The 23,289-nt window shown below is 45.1% G+C and overlaps 1 protein-coding gene across 12 annotated transcripts in view; it reads right to left on the bottom strand.

Annotated features, from left to right (window-relative positions):
• LOC114879978 (tensin-1) overlaps positions 1-23,289 on the bottom strand; it is a 118,701-nt gene that overhangs the window by 54,749 nt on the left and 40,663 nt on the right. For 7 of the 12 annotated variants that reach the window (XM_029195465.2, XM_029195466.2, XM_029195463.2 and 4 more), the window contains exons 2-3: positions 20,143-20,251; positions 19,712-19,749 (exon numbers count right to left, since the gene is read on the bottom strand). In XM_029195465.2, coding sequence (XP_029051298.1) covers positions 19,712-19,749; positions 20,143-20,251 — 147 coding nt within the window. The other 5 variants (XM_029195472.2, XM_029195468.2, XM_046288699.1 and 2 more) reach the window with 5 other exon arrangements.

Raw genomic sequence — 23,289 nt, 5'->3', positions numbered from 1 at the left:
GTTTCATCGCTGGAGGAAATGAAAATAAAATTGTCGAGGGTAAAACACGAACGATCGAGCCGTTTGTTGGAGGATGAACGACCCAAGGGGACCAAGAAATTTTTCCGTTGCACGTGAAGATACGCGAAAGTAACAAAGTTTCTCACGAACCCGACGATAGAGCCACGGCTACGTGCTCTCACACGTATACACGTATTCCGACTGGCGATCGTACGCTGCACGATCCGCTTGCCAGCTCGCTAGCTCGCTTGCGAGTCAACGATATTCCTCGTAAATATTTACATCGTTCCGGGATCTAGATCCGCGCAGACGATCCCGTAGACCTCTGCTCGAAATATTATATTCAAACGCTGCTTCGTCTTCCGGAAACAATTAAATTTTTACGAATGGATTACCATCCTTATGACGAGGTGTCTTAATTTAGCAATCAACGATGGATCTTATCGCATACATAGTAACAACTACGATGAAGTGTTGATTGGCACAGTAGAAATAACCGTATTTAGTCAGACATGAATGTAATTTGATATAATTAAATAATTAAGAGAAAATAATATGAAATAAGAAGCAAGTATAAAGCTTAAATTGAAAAATAAAACCATCATACTTTGAATAATTGCAATTATAATTTGCACGATAGTCTTTAATCTCAATTTTTTTTCAATTTTAATCCCATCGTATACATCATTCGTCTTCGAAATCGAGATTAATCATTTTGAAACATAGTCGCGACATCGAGTTTCGAGGGTCATCGCGAGCGACACTTGGTCGGAGTTTAATTCGATCAAACGGAGCCAATTGCACTGACACAGGTTAATCGCACAGTCACCGGCGAACTTTAGAGCGAAACTTCGATCCGCGTGGAACCGCGAGAATATCTCTCACGAGGAAGTATCGAAAACACGCTCGAACGAGCCATACGCGACGATAAATCGAAGCTAAACTGGCAACCCACGATTTACTTGGCAATTTTCCGATGTCACGGAAATGCCTGCCCCGAGCCTCGAGACCTCTCACGCGGCTAGCGTGCGCTTACACGTATGCTCGTACCGCGACTGGCAGCTCGCGCGGAAACGCGGATTGACGCTAAACAGTGCGTCGTGTGTGCTACACACGATAGTCTTCCATGCTCGAACACGACCCCTTTTCTTCCCAATCTGTTCCTCATTTTCTTAACAATTTCATTTACGCGAATTCATTTATAAATTTTCTCGTTTGAATCGAGAGTTAAAACACGCGTCGCTCCGTTCATTTTCAGCGTCGAATCTCGGCTGATACTGTCGAGATTGCCATCCCCTTTATCGCGGTTATCTTTGCGATTCCCGCAAACATTGTTCGCGTCGCGGAGAGCAACGAAGAGACTGGATTGCTGGAACGTCGAGGAAAAGGTCTCGGGTGGGGACGTCGACTATAAACTGCAGCAGGAGAGCCTGCAGTTGCAACGATGCGGACCGAACGCCTGCTGTGCTTGCGTAACCAATCGGACCTTGTGCTTGGCGGGAAGAATTATGAACTCGACGAGAAATTGGTCTCATTCGAGCCAGGTTCCTTCGTTGTACTCGGTATCGTGAATTTAACCCTTAAAAATCAAACCCTTCCGTCGAAACGTCACGGTTATATTATGCTATAAAACGCGAGGTTCCATTAAAAGATTAGTCCTTTCACTGATAACGAGCAATCTGTTTAATTGAACTATTTGATAAGTGAAACGATAAACATAAACTGTGACGATAATTAAATTAAATTTACAGACTGTAGAATTTATTTCGATGCTGGTCATTTGTAGGACAAAATTATTATCAAGTTATAATTGCTCTTAATGGCCAGATATCTTTTTACGACCGAACCTAATCATTTTGAGTAGCAAAAACTTGAAAGGTTATTCTGTTTAAGTTTGAGAGATAGTGCAATTTTCTGGACCCTAATTAAATTTAGATTCGAAAGGATAAGACTTTTTTGATCGAGTGTGTCGATTCTATGAAGTCTCGTTTGAATGAGCTGTCACTCTAGATTGATGTAACAACCGGTTCTTGGGTAACTTGCCTTGCACTGCTGTCAATGAAAGAGAACGTAATGCGTTATTAGCGTCTTGGCGGACGCTTTAACAATCGGCCTTCGGAGGAACGGAAATTGCGATAACACCAATAACCGGGTAATCAAGATCACCGGAGTTTACCGTGCCGACTTAGTGCACGTGCGAATGACAAACATTTTTTTCGGAATGCAAACATATTAATACTTGTAAAAAAATTGTACCTGTATGTAGACATTCTTGATTAATAAAACTGATTAAGAAAAATTTACCTTAACATTTCATTGATTTCTTGACACCACTCAACATCCGAGCATTGTAATTTTTTCTAACGGTTTTCACAAAATTTTCTAACGATATCGAACTGACGAAGAAAATCCGGAGAGTAACGCAAGATCCATGGAAGAAGAAGGTGGGCACGACACCCACGTGTCACGACCACGTACAGGATATTCCGGCGCGGACGAAGCGGAAAAAGGCTCCCCTCGCGACCCACGCGCGTGTAAGCCGTGATAGTCGGCCCGGTAATGCACAGTCGTTTGCACGAGGAGAACGAGTTCCTTTCTGGGCAGTGCCGACACGTGTAAACATCTGCCTGAGGAAGGATTGGTCCCTAAAGGGTGGGTACGCATCATCGAGGCCATCCTTGCTTGCGTCGATCATCGACGCTGTCCATTGTACGCAAGGACGTCGTACAATGGAGTCATAAGGAAGTTGCCTCTGAGTTATGAGACATTGTCTGCCGACCTGTCTCTACCGCATAAGTGCATGCCGATCGGTCACTTCGCGGAATGCAATTTATTTCTTCAACGCCGTCGGAATCCGTCGTCGTTCCACTGGCTAATTAAAAACGATGAAACTTACTTTCATGATTGTTTCCGACGCTCGGATAATTTTGTACCGGTTAATCGGGGAAGTTGCAGGTGATTCAGGGGAAGCTATGAGTGTCATGGAAATGGAGAAAGTGACACCCATGAGTAATCATCAAGTATTCTAAATGGTTTTGAGAAGAAACGAAGGACACTAGCCCATTTCTTTTTTTTGGTACTTAAATGGATAATCTGAAAACTAATTTTCTCTTGAGAATTACATTCGTTGCTTTTGCAATGGCCGATTATTGCACCGTTATCGTTCATCGTAAAGTCGAGCAGCGCGCAGTTTTTCCATGAACGTTATCGCGAGCAAAAGTCGCCGTTTACACGCGTGTACGCGTTATTATGGCTCGAATGTGAATGCCAGGAACGAGATTGTTTGGCCTCCCGTATCGAAACGATGCCTTCGAAATAATATCTCGTTAGCTTTGAGATCCGTGAACAGGATCGGATGTCCTGAAAAATGGACTGAAACCTAACACCGGAGACCCGTGTTTTCTAATATTTTCCAATGATACAATCCTGAGAAATTCTTCTTGTAGCCAGAATACAGACGTCGGATCCAGCGGTAACGCGTCAAAATGGCGGGAATCGAAGGAAAGGAATGCAAACACCGGGGAACACTGTGTGCTTTGCTCGTACGTACACCCACGTGGGTGGTTGACTAAAGTGGGTGGCTGGACGATCGGGCAAGCAGCGAAGCTCAAGTGTGCTACGGATGTGCTAGACGAGCCCGTAACCTTTTCGTTTACTATTCTTTCGACCTTCGATGGCGACGAGGTGAACAGCCGCGATCTTGAGCGGACACAGACCGATCGAGAATAGCTCTGCGAACACTTTACCGAGCCGAGGGATTATTTGTTCGAGGGAATCCTCGCTTTATTCGGTGGCACGCCGGCCCACCGTGCCACTGAATCAACACGATAAATATTATATCTGTCTCTGAAAGGTAAATCCGAGGTCGTTCATCCTCTTCTCAGCCAACATTGCTGAATCCTCGCATGTTTTAGCACTTCACTTGCAAGTTGTGGACACTCGATGGTAAAAATACATCGCTTCGGTGAATTATGGCCGGAGGAGAAATTCTTGCAGCTTAAGTTTACTTAGCGAACTCCACCTCTGCAGTAGAGTAGTCATAACACTCGCGTCTGACCATTGATGTCTAATTCCACTGTGACATTTAAAATTTTCCCTTTTCGTAACTACACGCTGGAATCTTCAATGGGGACACTCGTTTTTCTCTTCTTTCTTTAATTCATTGAGATTGCTGAACGGTATCGTTCAATGATAAAGGGGAGCAACAATATCCGGTCTGACCTTAGGAACCGAGGATGAGGCTCGGCCGTTAGACCGTCGCCGTTTAATCGTCGGTCAAAGCCCCTTCCAACTAATTACGTCGTCGTTGCCTCGAATAAAGAATGAATGGATCCAGTGGCTTCGTAGGCGGTCCCTTATCTCGCGCGGTAGTACTACGAAGCCTTTCCGTGTTTACTCTCGATAAAGAGTGGCGGATCGATAAGACGAGTTCACAGATGTGTCGTCGCGTTACCCGTTGACCCACATGCAAATGCGTAGAAGGTGAAACGTCAGCCGTGGGATTACGTCCAGTTGCGAGGTGTCGCGTCTCGTCGAGACAGTGCCACGAATTCGTTCGAGAACGATCGAACGTAATCGATCGGCCTCCCTGACCCAGTTCCTCGCTCATGAATAATAATAAGAGGCTGGGATCACCTTTGAGTTACGACTTTCTACCAATGCGTTTCGTCTCGAACGTCTCACGTGCTGTCGATTTCGAGAGCACCCATCGCTGCTCCGTCTGTTCTCGATCTTCCTTCGATCGATTCGATGGCACGCCAGCAAGTCACTCGTGAGATGATTTTTACCGGCATCTTGAGAGCGCGCATCTGCGCGCGATATCGAAACGGAGAAAAAGAAAAATGATGTTCGATCGCACTCGATGTGTCGACAGTCCGAGTCGCGAATGAATGAGAGAGGGCCACTTCGATGAAGGGCTTCTCCTGTCTGCTTTGTCACGATCGATCAGTAGAACTCGTGAGACATAGTTAAACAAGCTGGTGTATACACTGCTGCTCTTTTTATGGAACGATCGAACGGAGCTCGTTTGTTGCGCAACCACTTGAATTTGTGAGTAAACGTTACGGCTTGTCGATGATATTTCCGTTGAGAGATTATGATAATATATATATTATCAAACATTCGTTTTATCTACGAGGGTGACGTACTTTGGGAACTTTGGTACCCTTTTGCCCACCGAAAATTAGCGGCCGTAGAATCTCGTTTCGTTATTCGTTATTTCGCTTATTCATTATTCATTTTATTCGTTATTCGCTATCCGCTATTCGTTGCCAACAGCACACGGTCGCCCATCTTTTGGCAAAACCGGGCCCACTTAGCTTGACTTCGGTGATCTTACGGGTACCGGTATGGCCTAAGTGGCTAAGGCCGTTGACAAATCAAATTTCTGTTAACGATCAACGAAGAAGAAACGAGGATACTACGGCGCGGTGTGAACGATACCTAACATCAAGCTGACGAAGAGACCCCATAGGACGCATGATAAGAAGAGCGGAGGAACGAGAGGTGAGGCCAGTCGAGGTTGTTCGCCGATGTTATGGTAGCCATGGTTTCAAGGTCGTCGGGATTACCACGAGGACGCGTCCGCTGAACCAATCAGGATGCTCCCAGAGTCGCGCGATTCTTTGAAAAACTCTTACCGCGTGTTACGTTTTTGCGACACGTTCACCGACCAGTCCCCCTCTGTCGCCATTAAGTACGCGACGAACAGTCAGGAAATGAGCGACGTTTCTTCGCTATCGTTACATCAGCGAATCTCTTCAGCTCGTCGTGAAACCATTAATCTTTCGAGGCTTCCTGAATAATTCAACTGCTCCAATAGCGGCTAGGTGTCCATTTAGAATTCCCTGGCTACCTCTTCAGGTATTATGTGTACCAATAAAGAGTTCCACGTACGTAAGGTCATTTATAACATTTATGTGAAAATATCCATACGATGATGGATTAAAATCATTCTTAGAGCATCTATCTACCTTTGAATGGTTACTTGAAAATCAAATTTCAGGTTTAGGATCGCCGAGAAAATCATTGAAATAAAGAGAGTTAAAAATCTGTCCCAAGTTTCGCATAAAATCACGAGGACAGTGTAACAGCATGCGGAGAACAGCATCGTTTATAGGCGGAAAATGAACGAGCCTCGAGCGGAATTAACATAACCAGCGTAGACCGCGTGAAACGGAACGTTCGAGCGTAAGCATCTTTCTCATCGTTGTCATCGCAAACGAGGCTCGTTGCGCGACTAGCTTGCCGTTAATTGGCAGCAGAAGCAAGAGCCCAGGTATCCCGGCTATGAAATTTCTCGCCTCCAGTCCTCCTCGGCCTGGTACAATTAATTGTTCCTCAAAGGACAACGCAGCTGGAGTATTATTTATCGCGAACGATGAAGCGAGGCGCAACTCGGCTGGAAACGAGCCGTTTCACGCTCCAGCCGCGAGATTTAAAGGGATTCGGCGGCGAGCGTGAAATAACTCGAACGCTTTACGATTACCGGCTACCTTCTGGTAATGAAGCGTTCTAGGAAGATGTAAAACAACTAAATAAATAAATTCGTATTACCTAGTTTTACTGTATTGTTCATTTCTTTCATTAAACCCCTGAACAGCGAAGGGCTATTCGAGATAATAAATTTAAATGTATAATTTTTAATTGAAAGAGCTTCAATAATTTCTAAAGGAACTGTGTAAAATTTAGGAAATGAAAGTAGTATGAAATAATAAATTGAATGAAAATTGGGGCTCTCTCCATGGTCCGCCGTTCGAGGGTTGAACACACCCACGTGTTCTTTTTTCTTTTTCGCGGATGTCAATTCAAGTTCGCCAGGAGACGATCATCGATCCGACGTGCGACAAGATGTCGCGGTTTCGCCAAAGCGAAAAATCCTCCGGTCGCTCACTTTCACTTCCGGCTCGCGTGACACGAGAGGCGACCACCGGTCGACCAAACGACTTCGCTGGTGTTCACCACGGAATACATATCGATCATTCGTTTCGCTGCCAGCAAAACGTCCCTGCAGATATCGTTAAGTCGACCTGTCCCTCTAGTTAAAGCCCACTTCATCCGGTTCGCGAAACCAAAGACAAACGAGACACTGTCCGTTCCCTGTATCGTCCGCGGAGTTACACGCGACGTTCCGCTTTCCTCTTCCTACCGGTCCATTTCTCATCCTGCGTTCGACGAACGAGATGTTGCGCCGCGATAAATCTACCTTCGCATTAGCGACCTGATCGATCTACGCTTCGCTGGGAACGCGCCGCGTCATGAAATTGCGGACGCAAATGACGGCTCTAATGAGCCTCGAGATCGGCACCGTGATCTTGTAACTTTCGAATTCGAAGCTTAGAAATTTCGATCTAGAAACCCGAAGCGTTCGAAGACTTCCCGAGGAAACGAAGAATGAACGTTTTCTTTCCGACGCGTCTTTAAATCAATTCTTAGCGTGGGTAGATGCTCGAGCGTGACAGCCAGCGTGAATCCTGGCGCTCGCCGACACTTGTAAACGTAGCTTTAAGGTTACCGAGGGGTGTAGACACGCTAGGACAAAGTGGCCGTGGTGTGTTCGCGGTGTAACAGCCGTGCGGTTACCGGTTTATCGCGCGAGAATACCTCCGCCAGGCGTGGAGATGCATACAATGAACGAACATCCACGCAAACCGATCGACTCGAACGATTTTCCGAGCTGAATTCGAGGCTCGAGGCGGCGAACGACGCCCGCCGCTCGTGATTAATATACCTAATTATCTATCTTGGCTCCTTCGCGCCGTTCGAGCCTACATAGGACCTCGCAATTAGCCTAGGTACTTCGTAAACGCCATAAACGATACCTTCTACCTGTCTCGTTTACTCTGATTCTTCTCACAAAGAAATTCAGAATTAATAGTTTCATTGTTCGAGATATCTTGAAGGAAAGAATGATAGCTGAGGATTCTTCCTTCTACCTCAAATAGAGACGTTACAGTTATAAATGTTCGTATGCTAATGAAGATCTCTAAACGAAGTTTAAACGACGTCTTGTACATTTGTCAACATTATTCAGATATCGATTCGTGTCTCCCGAACTTGTCGTTAGTTTCTCACCTACGCGGACACGAACGACCAGGATGATATAAATCAATCAGTCACAGAAGATGAATTTGAAACGGCGAATCTTTGATTGCCGCGGGTTAAGATAGTGCTGATCATCAGGAGGACGTGATTCTTGCTCGTATCAGCACATTAGCCACGGTCGAGCTAATGAAGCACAGAGATAGTAGTCTCCCATCCCGATTGCCATTGATCATTCGTAGAAATTATAAGCCACGGGGGTAGGAATTTCCGATCGATGCGGCAGCCGGTGTACCAGCCGTTTGATTAATAATCGTAAATAATCTCGCGATTCGAATCCGAAGCTTCACTGCTATCTTCATCTTGCGCGCTCGTAATCATTCACCTTCCCGAACGACGGTAATTAACGTCAAACGGTGTTCTAGCTCGTCGACACAGATAAGGGTTCTCCTTTTCCATCTAACATTCATGTCGAACCCTTTGCTAACCCTCTCCTCTATCCTGGTGACACACGGTAGAAACGTGAATGCCGGAGAACTGGTCCCTAGATCGCCCACACGGATCATCGACACTCGGCAGAGGAGCAGGCTAATCGATGCTTATTCCTGCTTAAGCCTGGTGGCTAGGCTGATTAATAGTTGTAATTATTATGCAGCTTCCTTTCCACTTCTTTTACCGATTTACTGTAAGGTTTCTACTCCTTTTAGTGGCGAGTTGATGTCTCTACTAGCTTCCCGCCGTTTCGTAAACGCTTAAGGTTGTCTCCCATGAGAAAAATAATTTTCTGAAATTTAAAATTTTATATTTTTCATTTTCCCTTCGAGTCCTCCGCTCCAAGTGGCTTCTATGTTTCTATTTCTACCCAGACGAGTATAAATCTCAGAAAGGAAGTATATTTCCTCGCACGTATAATCACTGCCTTTCCTCTCACACCCACAAATACCACCATTCCACGAAGAGCAACATTATTCGTCGTTTCTGGCCACGGAAGCCGTTCTGCGATCGCGATCGGCCCACTATTCGTCGAGAGTAGAGCGTGACTCGTAATGAAAGTTCGTAATTAGCGTTTCGTACGGCGCTCGAAGGAGTCACGGATAATAAGGAGGCAGGCTCTCTCTCTGCTGGCCGTTTGTTAGGATTCCTTTCTTCCTTCGAAGGCCAGACCATCTGGACGGACAACGTGATATTAGCCGCTTGACTAACGGCCTCTTCTCGCGTTCTCCGACGCGATAGATCGGCGTATAAGCGGCTCGGTAATAGAGCGATTCCTTTGCCGTCATTCTCGGCGACCACCGCGAGCTGTTCGTTCCATCGCCTTTCGGGCCATAGGTGGGCGAGTTATCTCGATTTCTCGTTCAGATAACATCGTTCGTTTATTCCGCGTGTGGGATACTTGCAAAAAAAAAGAACCGCAAAGAGGTGGTGCTTCATGCGATAGAACTGTACGTTACCTTTGTGTTTCTCTCTTTGAAGGATAGATTGAAATTGCTTTTCTAGCCGCTCGAGTGTTTGGTATTCGATACACTCGGAGATGTTTGTATAGGGCAGCTCCTAGGTGTTCTCTTTGAACGATTCATTTGAAAGTTCTTTCCCGCGAGGTGTTAATCATACACGACGATTTATCGCTTAGATTATTCCACTTGCTTTTCAATCACCTATTTCCAATATTCGATGGAAATTTCGAAAGCCTTATCGAGGATCTACCGTTCGATAAGCTTGATAAACGATTGAAAAGTAGAGAAATGATCTTGTTGAAATAATCGAGGGAACTATTGCTGAATAGCGCTCGTCGATCGTTCTTCCTCGGTTTAATCGTCGGACCGATTCGAAAGACTTTCCGGTTGAAAAGTTAAGTAGCAGGTCGAGGGAAAAAGTTGAAAACGGTCTTTAAAGGTAATCGATAAAGTAAGAAAACATTCGGCTCTGGCTATCGGTTCGAGTATCCATCCACTTTTTCTTTCGGTACCTCTCATAAATTACTGTTCTAATAAAAGGAGAAAGGAGTTTCTGAAACTATCGAGAAAATATCGGAGCTTGTAAATTGGCTACCATGGATAAAACAGTCGATTTAAGCCGATTCAAATCGGCCGATCTAGTAAAGGGATAAGGGAAGCAACGAGCTGACACGAATCACCGTTCGAGGAACGTCATTGGCCATGAATTTGACATGGGACAGACATTGCCGCTTCCCTGCTAACATCTAATCGCATTAAATTGTTTCGTGGTCTGCCAATTGGTCACGTTCTAACCTCGTTCAATGCTACAGAGATTCTACGTTTAATTTCCTCGACCACCGATTAGATACCATCTAAATGCAGGTTTCCACTGACGACAATTTGACTTTGAACTTCTCCTATCTCCTATCGTTAAGATGGGCTTTAAATCGAGAACGAAAAATGGACACGTGTCCGTTAAATAATATAGTGATTACACAATGAGGAATAATTTTCCCCATTTTCGAAGGCGTTTTCTCAGGATGCTTTTTTGTGTTCGGACTCCTCTTTTCAACCGAACGTTCCTCCCGTGTCGACGGGTAGCGTTAATGATGCTAATGCATCGACCTCGGCTAGAGCGAACCTGTGTGAAGCATCAATATTCATTAGCGCTTCGTTCCACGGGCCGAATAATTCCGCGTGGCCGCAGAGTAACCCACAGACCCAGTGTGTGTGCTACGCCCTCCTATCGCGTGTGAACCCGACACTGGTTTCAAAGGATTCCTTTTCAGAAGCGATTAACGCGGACACGCGTTTGTTTGCTCATCTCGACCGACTACTTTTCTTTGGGAAAGAGGTGACAGAAAGTATTCGTAAAATCGAGACTGAATAAATCTACGTATCTTGAAATTTGTCAGGAAACTTTTTCGGAATATCGTTGCTGAAGATATATTCCCTGGCAAGAATTTGTGGGCGGATTTTACAAGCCGGCTGTTTACGAAGCAAACGTCTGCCAAGCAGGCGAAATCCCTCGTTATCTTATCAGGAATTCATCCGCGGGAATTAAAACGCCGTGCCGCGTAACGAAGGTGTCTGGTATTCTCTCAATTCGGCCAAGCGGGAATTATCTAAATCGTTCTCGTTCGAACGCTCTTGAATTCCGAGGGGAAAGATAACGCGATCGTTGGACCGGCTTGTCGAATGAAATTTCACGAGATGGTTCCTTTCGAATGCGAGAAATCAGAAGGTAATCCGCCACGATTTTCTCCACCTTCGACAATTTATTCGAAGGATTTCGGAAGAATCGCCGAACATTCCGCGGGCCAAATGGACGATCGGTGTCGGCCACACGATGCCGACTGTTGCGAATCAATTTTATGCAACTCGTTTACGAGCATCTTACGAGCCGTCCACATGGACTGCATGGTAATTCCGGCAGGGTATTCGCGCTCGTAAAACGTTATGGCTGGTAATCCGAGGTTAACTCGACGAAAACCACCAGGATCCACCCTCTACTTCGTCATCTCATTCTCACCGATGTACATTTCATTCGGATTAAGAGGAAATTGAGGTTTCGCGAAGTGCTTCGTTGGGAAATTTGTAAACTCCTTAACGATCTAGAAAGCTATGATGATATAGAGATAGTATATCATTTTAATAATTTTAACAGAATAACCTGACATTCGTTTGACCATGTTTTCTCAAGAACAAATTGTATATAAAATAGGATAAAGTTTGCACGACTGTTTCTTTTTTCCTGAAAAAACGATGTACGTATATACGGTAGTCGGGAAACGGAATGACCGGGCTATTTTTCAAGCAATAAGAAAGTCCCGAAAGTCGGCTCGCAGCTGCGAACTTTCTTAAATCCTATAACGGATCCGCGAATCCTGGTAATATTTAGAGTTTCAGCCTCCGGGAAAGTTTCTGAAACTCTGCTAGCGAAACTTCTAGGATCTTACACCCCCGTTGGCCGTGAGCTCCTCCCTTTAGCGTTTCGACGATCGCTCAGAATTTCACGGACGCAGACGCGAAGGAATTCGGGCCAGAGATGATTTTAATTGTTCCGATCTTTGGAAACGCATCAGGAACCGGGCGAAATGTTATGAATATTTCATACGGTAGCCGAGAACTTTCGAGCAGACGTGTGTTTCCAAGTGCTTCTTGGCAAGATACACAAAAAGAAAGAGAATCCACAACGAAAATACATTATACAATGACCTTAAAAACGAAGAAGCGATTCCGAGAAGGACCATTTCGGTTCTCCTTTGTGAATTTCAAAGATCAACCTTGACTAGGGAACAGACCTTGTGTTTAACCTGTCGAGTTCACGAAAAAGAGAACACGTACGCGTTTCGCTTTATTAATCGAAGATTAGGAAAGTAAGACAAAGAAGATCGGAGCCCGGCTTCGGTCCTGGCAATTTGTGCCCGAACTCATTTGCATGCCAATTAATCGGCCATGATTATGCGAGATTAATGGCGCTATGGCCGCTGTCGCCGCTATATAAACCCCGTTCTCGTTATACTTGTTCCGCGATGGAAATTAAAAGTTATAGCACTCCGAGGACCAAGGATATTCCCTTTGAAATTTTTCATTCGATGCAGACTGCGCTCGTTTAATGCATTCATTGCAAGGGTTAGCCGGCGCCGGAAATTTAATATAAAAGACATTTGAGAAAATATTTTATGGTAATATCAGAATAATAATGCAAGGAATAAATTGAAACACTGTTAAGATAAGACGTTACTCAACACAGTAGAAACGTCCAGACGTGATAAGACAGATTTTAAGTAGAATTGCATGATTTCTTAAAGTATTAAGCGGATTATTGATTGAAGAAGGGCGAGTCGAAATTCGTATCGAGCCTCAAACGATACTGGCTATGCAAAACTCGCGGGTAGATAAAACGTGACTGATATCCGGCCGTTCCCGGAACCGTGATTATCGACGTGTTTGCAAGCAAGGGAGTGTACCTTGTGGTGTATGGAAAAAAAAAGAAACATCGCCTTTCGATTTTCGCTATTGCGTGTAAAAGAAAGCCTCGTCTAACCGTGCGGTTTTCTCTGTGGGACTCTGTTGGCTTTTCGCCAGCTATTCCTCCATTCTGGATGTCCAATCAATCCCGAGTCCCGACTGGAAAGATGGAAAATCGCCTGGCCTCGATATCTCGAGCACGGTTGCTCGACTATCGAAATTTCAAACGATACGTACGCAAGCGGAACACGTTATCGTCGGTATACCTTCAACCATTCGTCGCTATCTTCGTTCGATAATTAAAATTGCCTGCCGACGATACGCGTGTTCTTTATCAGCGGTATTTACGAACAATCCCGTGGATAACCGGAGCACATTTTCAGTGAAAATCGTAGCAGGTATACCAAGAGTGATCGTGATCACGGCAAGTGTTCCCGAACAGTTCGGCACATCGATCCGAGCTGATTGGAAAAGTTTCGAATGCTTCTGACGAATGTGGAGCATTGAAAAGGTACCATGCTAGTTTCGACGTGCTAACAATGCCATACCTGTCACCGAGGCTTATCTAATCAGCCAGTTATAACGCCTTATCACCCTCGTTCCGTCTTTCTTCATTCAAGCGAAACTCGTTCAGAAATCGCAAAGGTTTCGCGTTGGAAAAAATAACAGAGACAACGCGTGGTGTACAGAAGCCTTCGATAACGGTCATGCCGATAAGTTTGCATTGCAATATATATATCGTTCTATTCGAATAAAGTTTCATAGGAATTCAGATAAAATTGTGAAGACCGTTCAATAAGTTCGATGACTTTTCGATGAAAAAATAATATCTTTGATAGAAGTATGCGCACTGAAAGTTTACTGAAAAATAAACGAGTTATTTAAAACATTCCGAGCTACACGAGCACGCAAGACACGGTCGCGAACTTCAAGAAATTCCACGTCTTTGCAACAGCTATATATATAAGGGTTCGTGCACACAAACGCAAATAAAACGTCCGAGACCGACTGCAACTCGAGCATGTTGAACGAAACGTTTCAGAAAGCCACGTAATATCGAGTTCCTTACGGCCGATCAAAAGCGCAACTATTTCTGCATCGATCAGCAAACAGCTGCAGCTTGCAAATTTTCTTTCGAATAATCAGCTGAACCATACATACCCAATGACCTACATTATTTTTACCTATCAATTTGATCAAATGATGCTTCAATTAAATAATGGCCCTAGGAAGCCATCTATGGAATTAAATTTAAAAATTCGAAGGATCGATGCAATATTGGCTTCTATTTTTAAGCACCGACTTTCATTATTTTAAATTTATCTTTTGAAATGACCTAATAGAAACTCCGTCGAGCGTTCTCCAGACGACGATGGTTCACCCCGCGCAGTGTGTACGAGCCCTAAAGCCCGTGGCGCGTCGAATTTAGAACGCAACAAGAAGAAGAAAGCGCGAGCACGCGAGCGACATGGCTAAGGAATAAAAAAAAAAAAAAAAAAAGAAAAGAAAAGAAAAAAGAAAAAGCCAAGGAAAGGAGGAAAAGAAACGTCGGACGTGAACACAGCGCAAGTACCTCATTGGTGGAACCGTGACCGTTCATCTTGCCGTCACCTCTGGTATCCCATTACCGGTCTGCGGCGAAACGCTCCAAGGATCGTTCACCTTCTCGCATCGGTTCTCGAAAATGGCGCATCTCAGGTCGGTACGCCCTTCCGTCGACCTGTCCTTCGGCACACGGCTACGAATCCCCTCGGCCGATTCGCCACTCTCGATTTTCGTCAGGTTGGTCAACACCGGTCAAGGTCACGGCACGATCAACGCCGTGGCTAATTTCGTCCGTGTCTCTTCGGGTTCGACGACCATGCCGCCTTGGCCATGCTTATTCCTTGTTCGCGCGCCACGCTGCCCGAGAATTTTATCGTCGCATCGATCGAACGTATCCGAGGCTTTGGACAACGAAATATATGTCGACCGACACCTCGTACAGGATGAACAGGTTCGAAACACAGGTCCGACACTTCTTCACTTCACAAACCGTGACGAGTTTTCACTCGCCTCGTCCCCGTCACGATGTTTCAACGGAAGAACTCGATTCGAGTTGAAGGAATTGAAATTTCGCGCCAGTTTCGGACAAGTGTTTCGTGGGTAGCGTATAGAGAGCACTGGATCACTGGGATAATTCGTGATTGCGTTAATTGCGATCGATCGAAGGAAGGTATAACGAGAGTTTGTTCGATCGAGACGCAACGACGAATCGATCTTTCCCACGTCCTTCGCGTTGGAGCGCTGTTCGCGGACTGGAGAGGTCCGCATCGCGCGTGCACGGAGCCCATCCGCTATCGCCGCAGGTAGACACCCCACCAAATACGCGGACAGACCGGCAGAAAATTTGTGGTCGAATCTTTAACAACCCGCTGTTACACCGACGACACTAAGAATTATACACGACCGCTTTCTGATTTATCCTCACAACCGCCTGTCGCGGAATACATTTATTTCGTAATGTATAGACAACGGGGCGTTGTTTATCGCGAGTTCGTTATCGCGCCGCGAAATAATTCACACTTTCAATCTCCCCCGGATGATAGTGCATTCATAATTCATGCATAGAAGCGTCAAATAACGACCGGCTATAAAATTTACCCCTGCCGTAATTCAAAATCCCTAATTATTACTCTGATCAGCTGTAACAAATGACCTGATACGTACTACCTATAGTCCACGAAGGACTTGATCCCTTCAGCATTCGAATCAGATCTCACGACGACTCAATCTCACCGGATGACAGTATACATGTCACTCAAACGTCGAAGCCTCAATAAAGCAAGTTCAAGGTTCATCTCTGACGCGTGCACGTGCACCGTAGCTAAGGAAGATCTATCTGATGGTAGGATATAATAGATCCTTCCATAATGGCAATAAATCGACGGGAGAAGGGTACAGAGGATACAGCGTGTCCCCGTAAATTGTGCCTACTTTCGCGACACGGTGTCGCGGGTTCGCGGCGCGTTCAATCACGGATGTTATTAGTCATTAGGCCTGTGTTACCGGCCGCGGAGTCAGTGTCACGATACCGCGAATCTTCTTTTTCGAAACTCTCCTCGTCACGTTTTATCTCCACCGTCTCGTCTTACCTCGTACGATCGACAGCCCCGACCCCGCGCTCCGAATCCCGTTACATCCCTCGCACGCGATCCCATCGATTTTCCTTCCGCGATTCGAAAACGCGTTCCAACTCGCGCGAATGCGAAGAGAGGAAAAAAAGAAATTCAAATTTCCCTTCGGTTCCCACCTCACGTCGCGTTTCCCTTCATCAAGCGTCCAAGTGTCGCCTATTCATCTCCGTTTCTTAAATCAACACCGCCAACAATCTGGCATTCATCGCGAACAAGGATATCAAGGTGGCTCGCATCCGAGCTGCTGATGGTGCATCATCTCTTGGCGCAAAGTTGCGACTGAAAATAAAGAGAAAGGAGATAAAGATGACGTATCATCACAGAGGCAACACGGTTCCAGTGTCCTCCCAGTGGAAACAATGCACCAACGATCCACCATCTTTCCGGGCCCATTCTTCGTCATCGTTGCCACGAAAACCATCCTTCTCTGTGTTTCTTCATTTTCATACTTGCTCGTCATTTTTTCACTTCGGCACTACGAGAAAGCGTGTACAAGTGCCCTATTAAAGTGGACGCTCCAGGAAGAAGAATTCTTTAATTGCTGTAATGAAGGTGATTTCGAGTCGTCATCGAGCGCATTTTGTCAAAGGCGCGTCGCAACGAGAGGGTTAATATATCGAGCCGTTGCAGCTGGGCGCATCTCGGCGAGGAGGCAAGAAGATGGAAGAAGAAGAGGCAGGAAGAAGGACGAAGAACCGGGAGCAACGTTACCCATCGTCTGGTTTCCCCGGTTCTTGCCGGCTGTTTACAATCTTGGAAGGCCGAGGTGGTGGTACGGACGGCGTGGTAGCACCAGGTATGGTAGCCACGGCTTTCGTACTTGGCGAGGACGAGATGCGAGCACGGTTTACAACGGCAGGACGGTCGATGCACCTCTCGCGACCGGGCTGGTAAGCCTCTTGCCGTGTATCCCGTCTGTTTAAACAGCCTCCTGGAGCCCGCTAAAAGGGCTTGGTCGCTCCTGCTCACTGCTCCTCCCTGTTACACGAGCCAGTTTAATCGCAAAGGTGACCGTGCACCGAGGAACAAGGACGCGTTCAGAAGTTGGCGAATCAACGAACGACGTGACACGAATCTAGCGCGAAAGAACATTGAGCGCGGACCAGGGAGAGGGACGAAAGGGGTGGGATCGATTTTAATACGTACTCAAGAATCCAAGTCGAAAAGGGTTCGATCCCATCAAATATTCGAAACTATTCAATTGAATTGAAACTGATACAGAGGAAGGCATTGATCAGGAAGTTAAGAGAAGTTTGGCTTGTTAGATCACAGAGCTTTTGGTGTTTGGGAAATTAATGGTGTTAGGTCGAATTTCGAAAGTGTCCATCAAAGGCACAACTTCTCTGGAGTTAGGAGGAGAATAGAAGCGAGTTGATCAGACTTTAACGAGCTTCGATCTCAAAGAAACGTCTGATTCTCCATATTCGATGAATGATATCGTCGGTTTAACTGGTCCCAGCGGTTCTCAGCTGGTATTCGCTCCAGTTCCAGGAGAAAAGGCGTTAGGGCTGAAACGATGATATCAATACCTTCTCGCAACACACGTTACACAGACAAGGAGGTATCTGGTGGAGATAGGAAACACGATGCATATAGCTGGCTCGTGTACACGGTAGCGTTATAATGTTACACGGGACTCTAGATAGCTGTACTTTCTAGCCAATTTCCAGCTTAATGCCGCGCGTGTTTGCGTAAACGGGCGAAAGCAAGCATGATGAACACGATATATCATCATTTTTTCTAAGTAGTACGTCGAAGAAAAATTGCATAGAGAAATTGTTGGCGTACCGCTGGTAGAATCAGTTATCCAAGACAATTTTGCCATTAAACGGAAATTTAGAAATCTGGATGATCTAGAGTAACAGAAGTGCTTGAAAATGATCAAGCATTCGTTGTAATATCGTCACGCTTTCATGCTTGAATTCTGCTCGATTATTCATTCGAAATTGGTGAAATTTTGTCATTTTCAAACACACACGTGGTGGTCCAGCAAACAGAGATGGCACGAGTTCAAGGCGACGAAACGAATATTTCCTGTGGCTACCGTGTCTGTAACGAATTACATCACAGACTGTTATAAGTCCGACATTCGTACACAATACCACAGCGACGGAGCAAAGAGATGACGCGACGAGTCCTGGAAGAAACCTTCGAGCTGCCTCGAATTTCAAAACGTCCAGAACGAACGTGACCTACACGTAATTCTTCTACGGAAGAAACGGAACGGACCGGCTGCTTTTGTGCCTCCACGAAAGGGCAATAACGTTCGTGTACAGGCCTGTAAACCTAACAAGCCCGAATCGCCAACTCGCCTCGCTATCATACCGAACAGGAAGAAGATCGATGATTCGATAACTCGCAAGGGTGGTGTATCTGATCGCGGATCTCCCATTAGTTCCATGTTTCTCTACTCATTAATATCGGGAAATGCCTCTTGGGTCGCCAATTACACGAGGATCGTTATCCATCTTTTTCTAATCAAGCTGTATCGATATTCGGCTACTCGAGTTTCAGTAATTTCATCGAAAATTTACCAATCGCCAATTATTGGAAATCCTTGCGATAATTAATGCGTTAACGCGTTAAAAAGCCAATATGTTCGGACCCGTTCGAGCATTAATCGCCAGAAGACAAGCTGTACGAGATTCCTCGACTTTCACCATGACGGCCCTGAGAGGAGATCCAGCGGAGCGAATTCTTGCCGCCGGTAATGGAAGCTCTCCGGCGTCGAAATAGACGTATCAAAGGGATCGTAGCCGACCGTTTTGTTCGCGGTGTGGCCACAAAACCTTCGCAACAAACGACGTATCGCCACTTACAGAAGGAAGTCGTGCTCTCCTACTGTCCGTGGCACGTTCTCTCCTCCATGTCTACTGTTCATCCTTCCGCTACTTTCTGTGTCCGACACGTGTGCGCGCACACTCATGTATGTGTGTGTGTGTGTATGACCGCGAGTGTGACACAGGAGTACTTCAAGATACGAAGAAGGTAAGGTAAGTAAGGCTCGTGCCCTGCCCGGTGACTGAACCCACACCGTGTTTCACACACTGAAACCGAGACGACTGGGTCTATTCCCACTGGAACGCTTGTTCGCTCGCGCGCACACGCTCGTGTGGTCATCCTATCGACAAAGACTTCGAAGAACCGAGAATCTCATCGACCACGCCATTTGCTGGCGTGCTCGAATTAAGATGCATCTACTAACTGGGATCTTCAGCGTGGTCCTTGATCACTTCCGGTACCATTCCGCGAACCAGACGCGTATCACCGTGGAATCATGAAAAATCACCGGATGGATCTACGCAAAGCGGAGATGTCGAGTCTGTTCGAAACGTTTTGTTTCGCGTGTTCGAGGCACGAGAGATTTGTTTGAGTACCAGGAAGTACGAACGACAACGTGCTCGCTCGGGAGAGCCTCTCCGTGTACGAGGAAGTGCCCTCCACGTTTCCCTCTGTCGCAAAGTTTCCGAGAAGACACCGGCTTGATTGCGGACGCTAATTCGCGCGAAATGACGCGTCGTCCAAGCGATTTAATTGCTGTTCGTTCGAAAAAACGAAGATGAAGGGTTGGTAATGGTCACTCACCTTGTCCTCGCAGCTCTTGTGGCAGATGTACTTGCAGACTGAAACGATAAAAGAATTTTGATAGCACTTTCTTTCGATTTAAACAAAGTAGGTTTTAAGAATCTTTGGGTTTAGATAATTATTAATTAAAAAAATTAATTTGTATCCGATAAAGTAGATAAAAATAAATAATAGAAATATGTAATTCATAATTGTATGTAGGCTAAGATACTTTTGTATTATACTTTAAAAATAAAATTTTTAAAGAAACAACTCTTCTCTCATTTCTCGTTGCCCTTACAAGTTCTCGATCAATAAGTATTTGAATTACCCTCCACTTTTTTGCGTTCGGTTCTTCCCAAACTTTCTTACCATCCACCGTTTCAACAGACCTACCGACATAACCCTTTCTGGCCGCAAGTAAGATACAGGAAGTGAACTTATCGACTCACCTCTGCAGCACGATGCCTGTTTGATCACCGCCTGATGGCACAAATGGCACGGTCGCGGCTTGCGCAGCTGCTTCGTTCGGAACACGTGACATTGCGGTTCAAAATCGCTCTGAAATCAAAACAAACACTCGATTAGACCAATGATTAAAAATCTATAAAAAAAGTAGCATTAAATTTATCAAACCTCTGATGCACGATGATCCACTCCTTTTTTCCATGAATTTTTTTAATGGGTATGCTTAATTAGCGCACAAGTACCTCTTCAACGAGGTCTAGACGGTCCTAAATGAAACGGTTCTGTTCAACAAGGTTTTTGGTCCCGAAAAAATTCATTCTTCCACTCGAAATTACTATTCATAATCTCGTAATAAATTACACCGAACATGATGAGGGTCTCCCTTGAAAAAACCTCCAAATTCGTTAGAAGATCTAAAGGAGACGAAACTACCGATATTTCTCAACTCTTTTTCATTCCGAATCAATGCTCAATTCGTTTATGACCCATAAACGAATACGCGACGCTATTTAGAGAGGTTCTTCGCGAAGTTATGCACAAGTAATCGCTCCGGGCACTTAAGACGAACGCGCGATGAGCAGGTTCCGATTACGTACACGCAACAACCGATTCCCTGTTCCCTGCGAATACCAGAGGCTTTCACCGAGGTTGTTCGATCGATCGGCATTCCCAGAAAACAATATGTGGGATACGAGCCAAAATTTTAGCCAACCGCATCGTTCGACATCGCTGCCCCACGATTCCACGAGCCTCGACAAATTATTCAATCGGATTCCAGGGAATTCGATCGCGCCTTTCGATATTCCGCATCTCATGCATTTCTATATTGTTTACCATTCGTCTCTACGGTACTCGACTGGCTTTTTCCCGCGACTTTTTCCCGCAAGGAGATACGGCATTCGATGATCAGACGAGTGCTATTAGGATCATCGATGGATTCAGTATTTTCTTTGAAGTCTGCTCACTGCGAACATTGATATTTATAACATTTTGTAACATCATTCGATAGAAATTCAGCCGCGCCAAGATAATTTGAAATGGAGAAGCGTATGCGTCGGTCGAGCGATCAGAAACTCGGCTTATTGTTCGATAAAAGAAAAGAAGAACAGAGGCTATATACGAGTACGTTTACGATGACATTGAATGCAGCCAGCTTTTGCATACAGTGACCAATAAGGAAGCTCGTTCTTCCGCCTCCGTACTTTGGCGAACGTCGGGTGACAATAATTTAACCGGCGACTCGTGGCCAGGCGATAAAACTGATAATTACGAAATATTACGGTCTCTCTTAATGGCTCGCTATTTTACAATCTACGTCGGACGAACGTGCCGTTGCCCCTGTATGGGAAACTTCGATAAAACGAAACGGGGAAACGATAAACGGTGGATTCTCATTGAAAAGCTTATCAATTGAACGTTATCGCGTTAAAGTTTAAGAAATTTCGCTGTCCAGAGGCGCGAATCGTACCGGTGAATGGGAAGCAACGGCAACACAGAGGAAGCCGAAGTTGTGATAAGGAAAGTATGGGAACGTGCGCGGAATGCTAGACCAATGTTGCGTGTTCTTTGCTATTGGGTTAATTGCAGGCTGCGTGAAACCAATGACACAGAAATATTCGCTGCAATTATCGTTCCTTGGAGACCGAATGAAAAAAACCCTCGGAATCTCGTTGCATTGGTTGTTTTAAATAAATTTCTGCTATCCGTTAACTTTTAGAAGGACTCTGTTTAGTATGTCATATTATAATTGCAATTAGGTAACAAATTGAGAGTTCAAATTGAGAAATGAAACGATGACACTAATATGATAACGGATACGTTAAAATAGTATTCTGAATTCAAGAAATGCTTGATAATATCTGCAATTCATATCTATCTGAATGCAATATTAATACATTATATTGCAGCAGCATGAAAACAGAGTTCAAACGGTTCGATTATGGAGGAAAATGATAAGTGACAGGGCTATTTAAATTCTCGGCGATTCCACGTTCATCGTGGAATGATTAATAACGATGGGAATTGGCAAGCGAACGATTGAATAAATAATTTCGTTCCAGCATCGAGCCAATCGATCTCCGATGAAAGTTGCGCAAAAGACTTCAATCGTTCTGTAATTGATGTTTCCCGTGGAATCTCAATGCTACTTAATTTCATCCTTTCCATTCGTGATTACGATTTATCGATCACGCTCGTCCCGTCAATGGAAAAACAATGACGTTTCTTGCGGTCGTACGATTTCACGGTAACTTAATTCCATCTCGTTGCGGTCGGTGATCGTAAATACGTGTACGTATCTCGATAACTAATTGCTGGATTCATTAGTACAAGTGACCTTTGATGCCCGACGAATAAACCGGCGCCATTGATCACGTACGATTAATTGATCTTTAATCTTCAAGGGAATCCATTGAAAATCCTACGATCGTTCATTACGTGCCAGTCAGTCAGTTGCGCTCTCACCTCTATCTTCTTTCTCCTTTTTACCTTTCTCCGAGAACGCGATCTACCTCGAGGTCGAGGTCGCCGTTGACCCATGCAAATATTTTTTTCTTACCGGCAAAAAGTAGAATTGTTATAAAAATTCAAATATTTTGACTGGGAGAATTATTCGAATAGTCAAATCATTCTTAGGTTTACAACCCCATCAACCCCTTGTGTACCAATGAAACGCAATAACGCAACGGAGCATGCGAAACTAGGACTGCGTTGAGACAGAACGAATTCAGTATCCGATTCGATCCCAAGGAGGAAAGAAGAGTTTCAAAGAGAGTAATCGGATCAACTGACACTTGGAATTTTAATAGCCGCGACAGTGTCGCGATTGCGTTGTTCCATGGACCGGAAATTCGCATCGAATCGTAAAATTCCGATTTAAGACAAGAAAATTTGTTTCTCGAGATCTGAATATTCGAAGAGCTCGTACAAAATCATTCAGTATTATCATAGACAATATTTACAATGGACCTGATCATCGGATAGATCCTTTGAAGTGGTAACGACGAGCGCCTCTCACTCCATAAATCCAATTTCCCTTTACGCCCATTGTGATCGGCGCTTCACGCGGGAAGCCAATTTCAACTTGGAGGACCTCGATTAGATCAAAGCTGCACACCTCGGACGTAACCTGG

This window comes from Osmia bicornis, chromosome 14, assembly GCF_907164935.1.
Source record: "Osmia bicornis bicornis chromosome 14, iOsmBic2.1, whole genome shotgun sequence".
In the NCBI taxonomy this organism is placed as follows: domain Eukaryota; kingdom Metazoa; phylum Arthropoda; class Insecta; order Hymenoptera; family Megachilidae; genus Osmia; species Osmia bicornis.
Note: the sequence above shows the minus strand (reverse complement) of the source record. Positions and strands in the feature narration are given on the sequence as shown.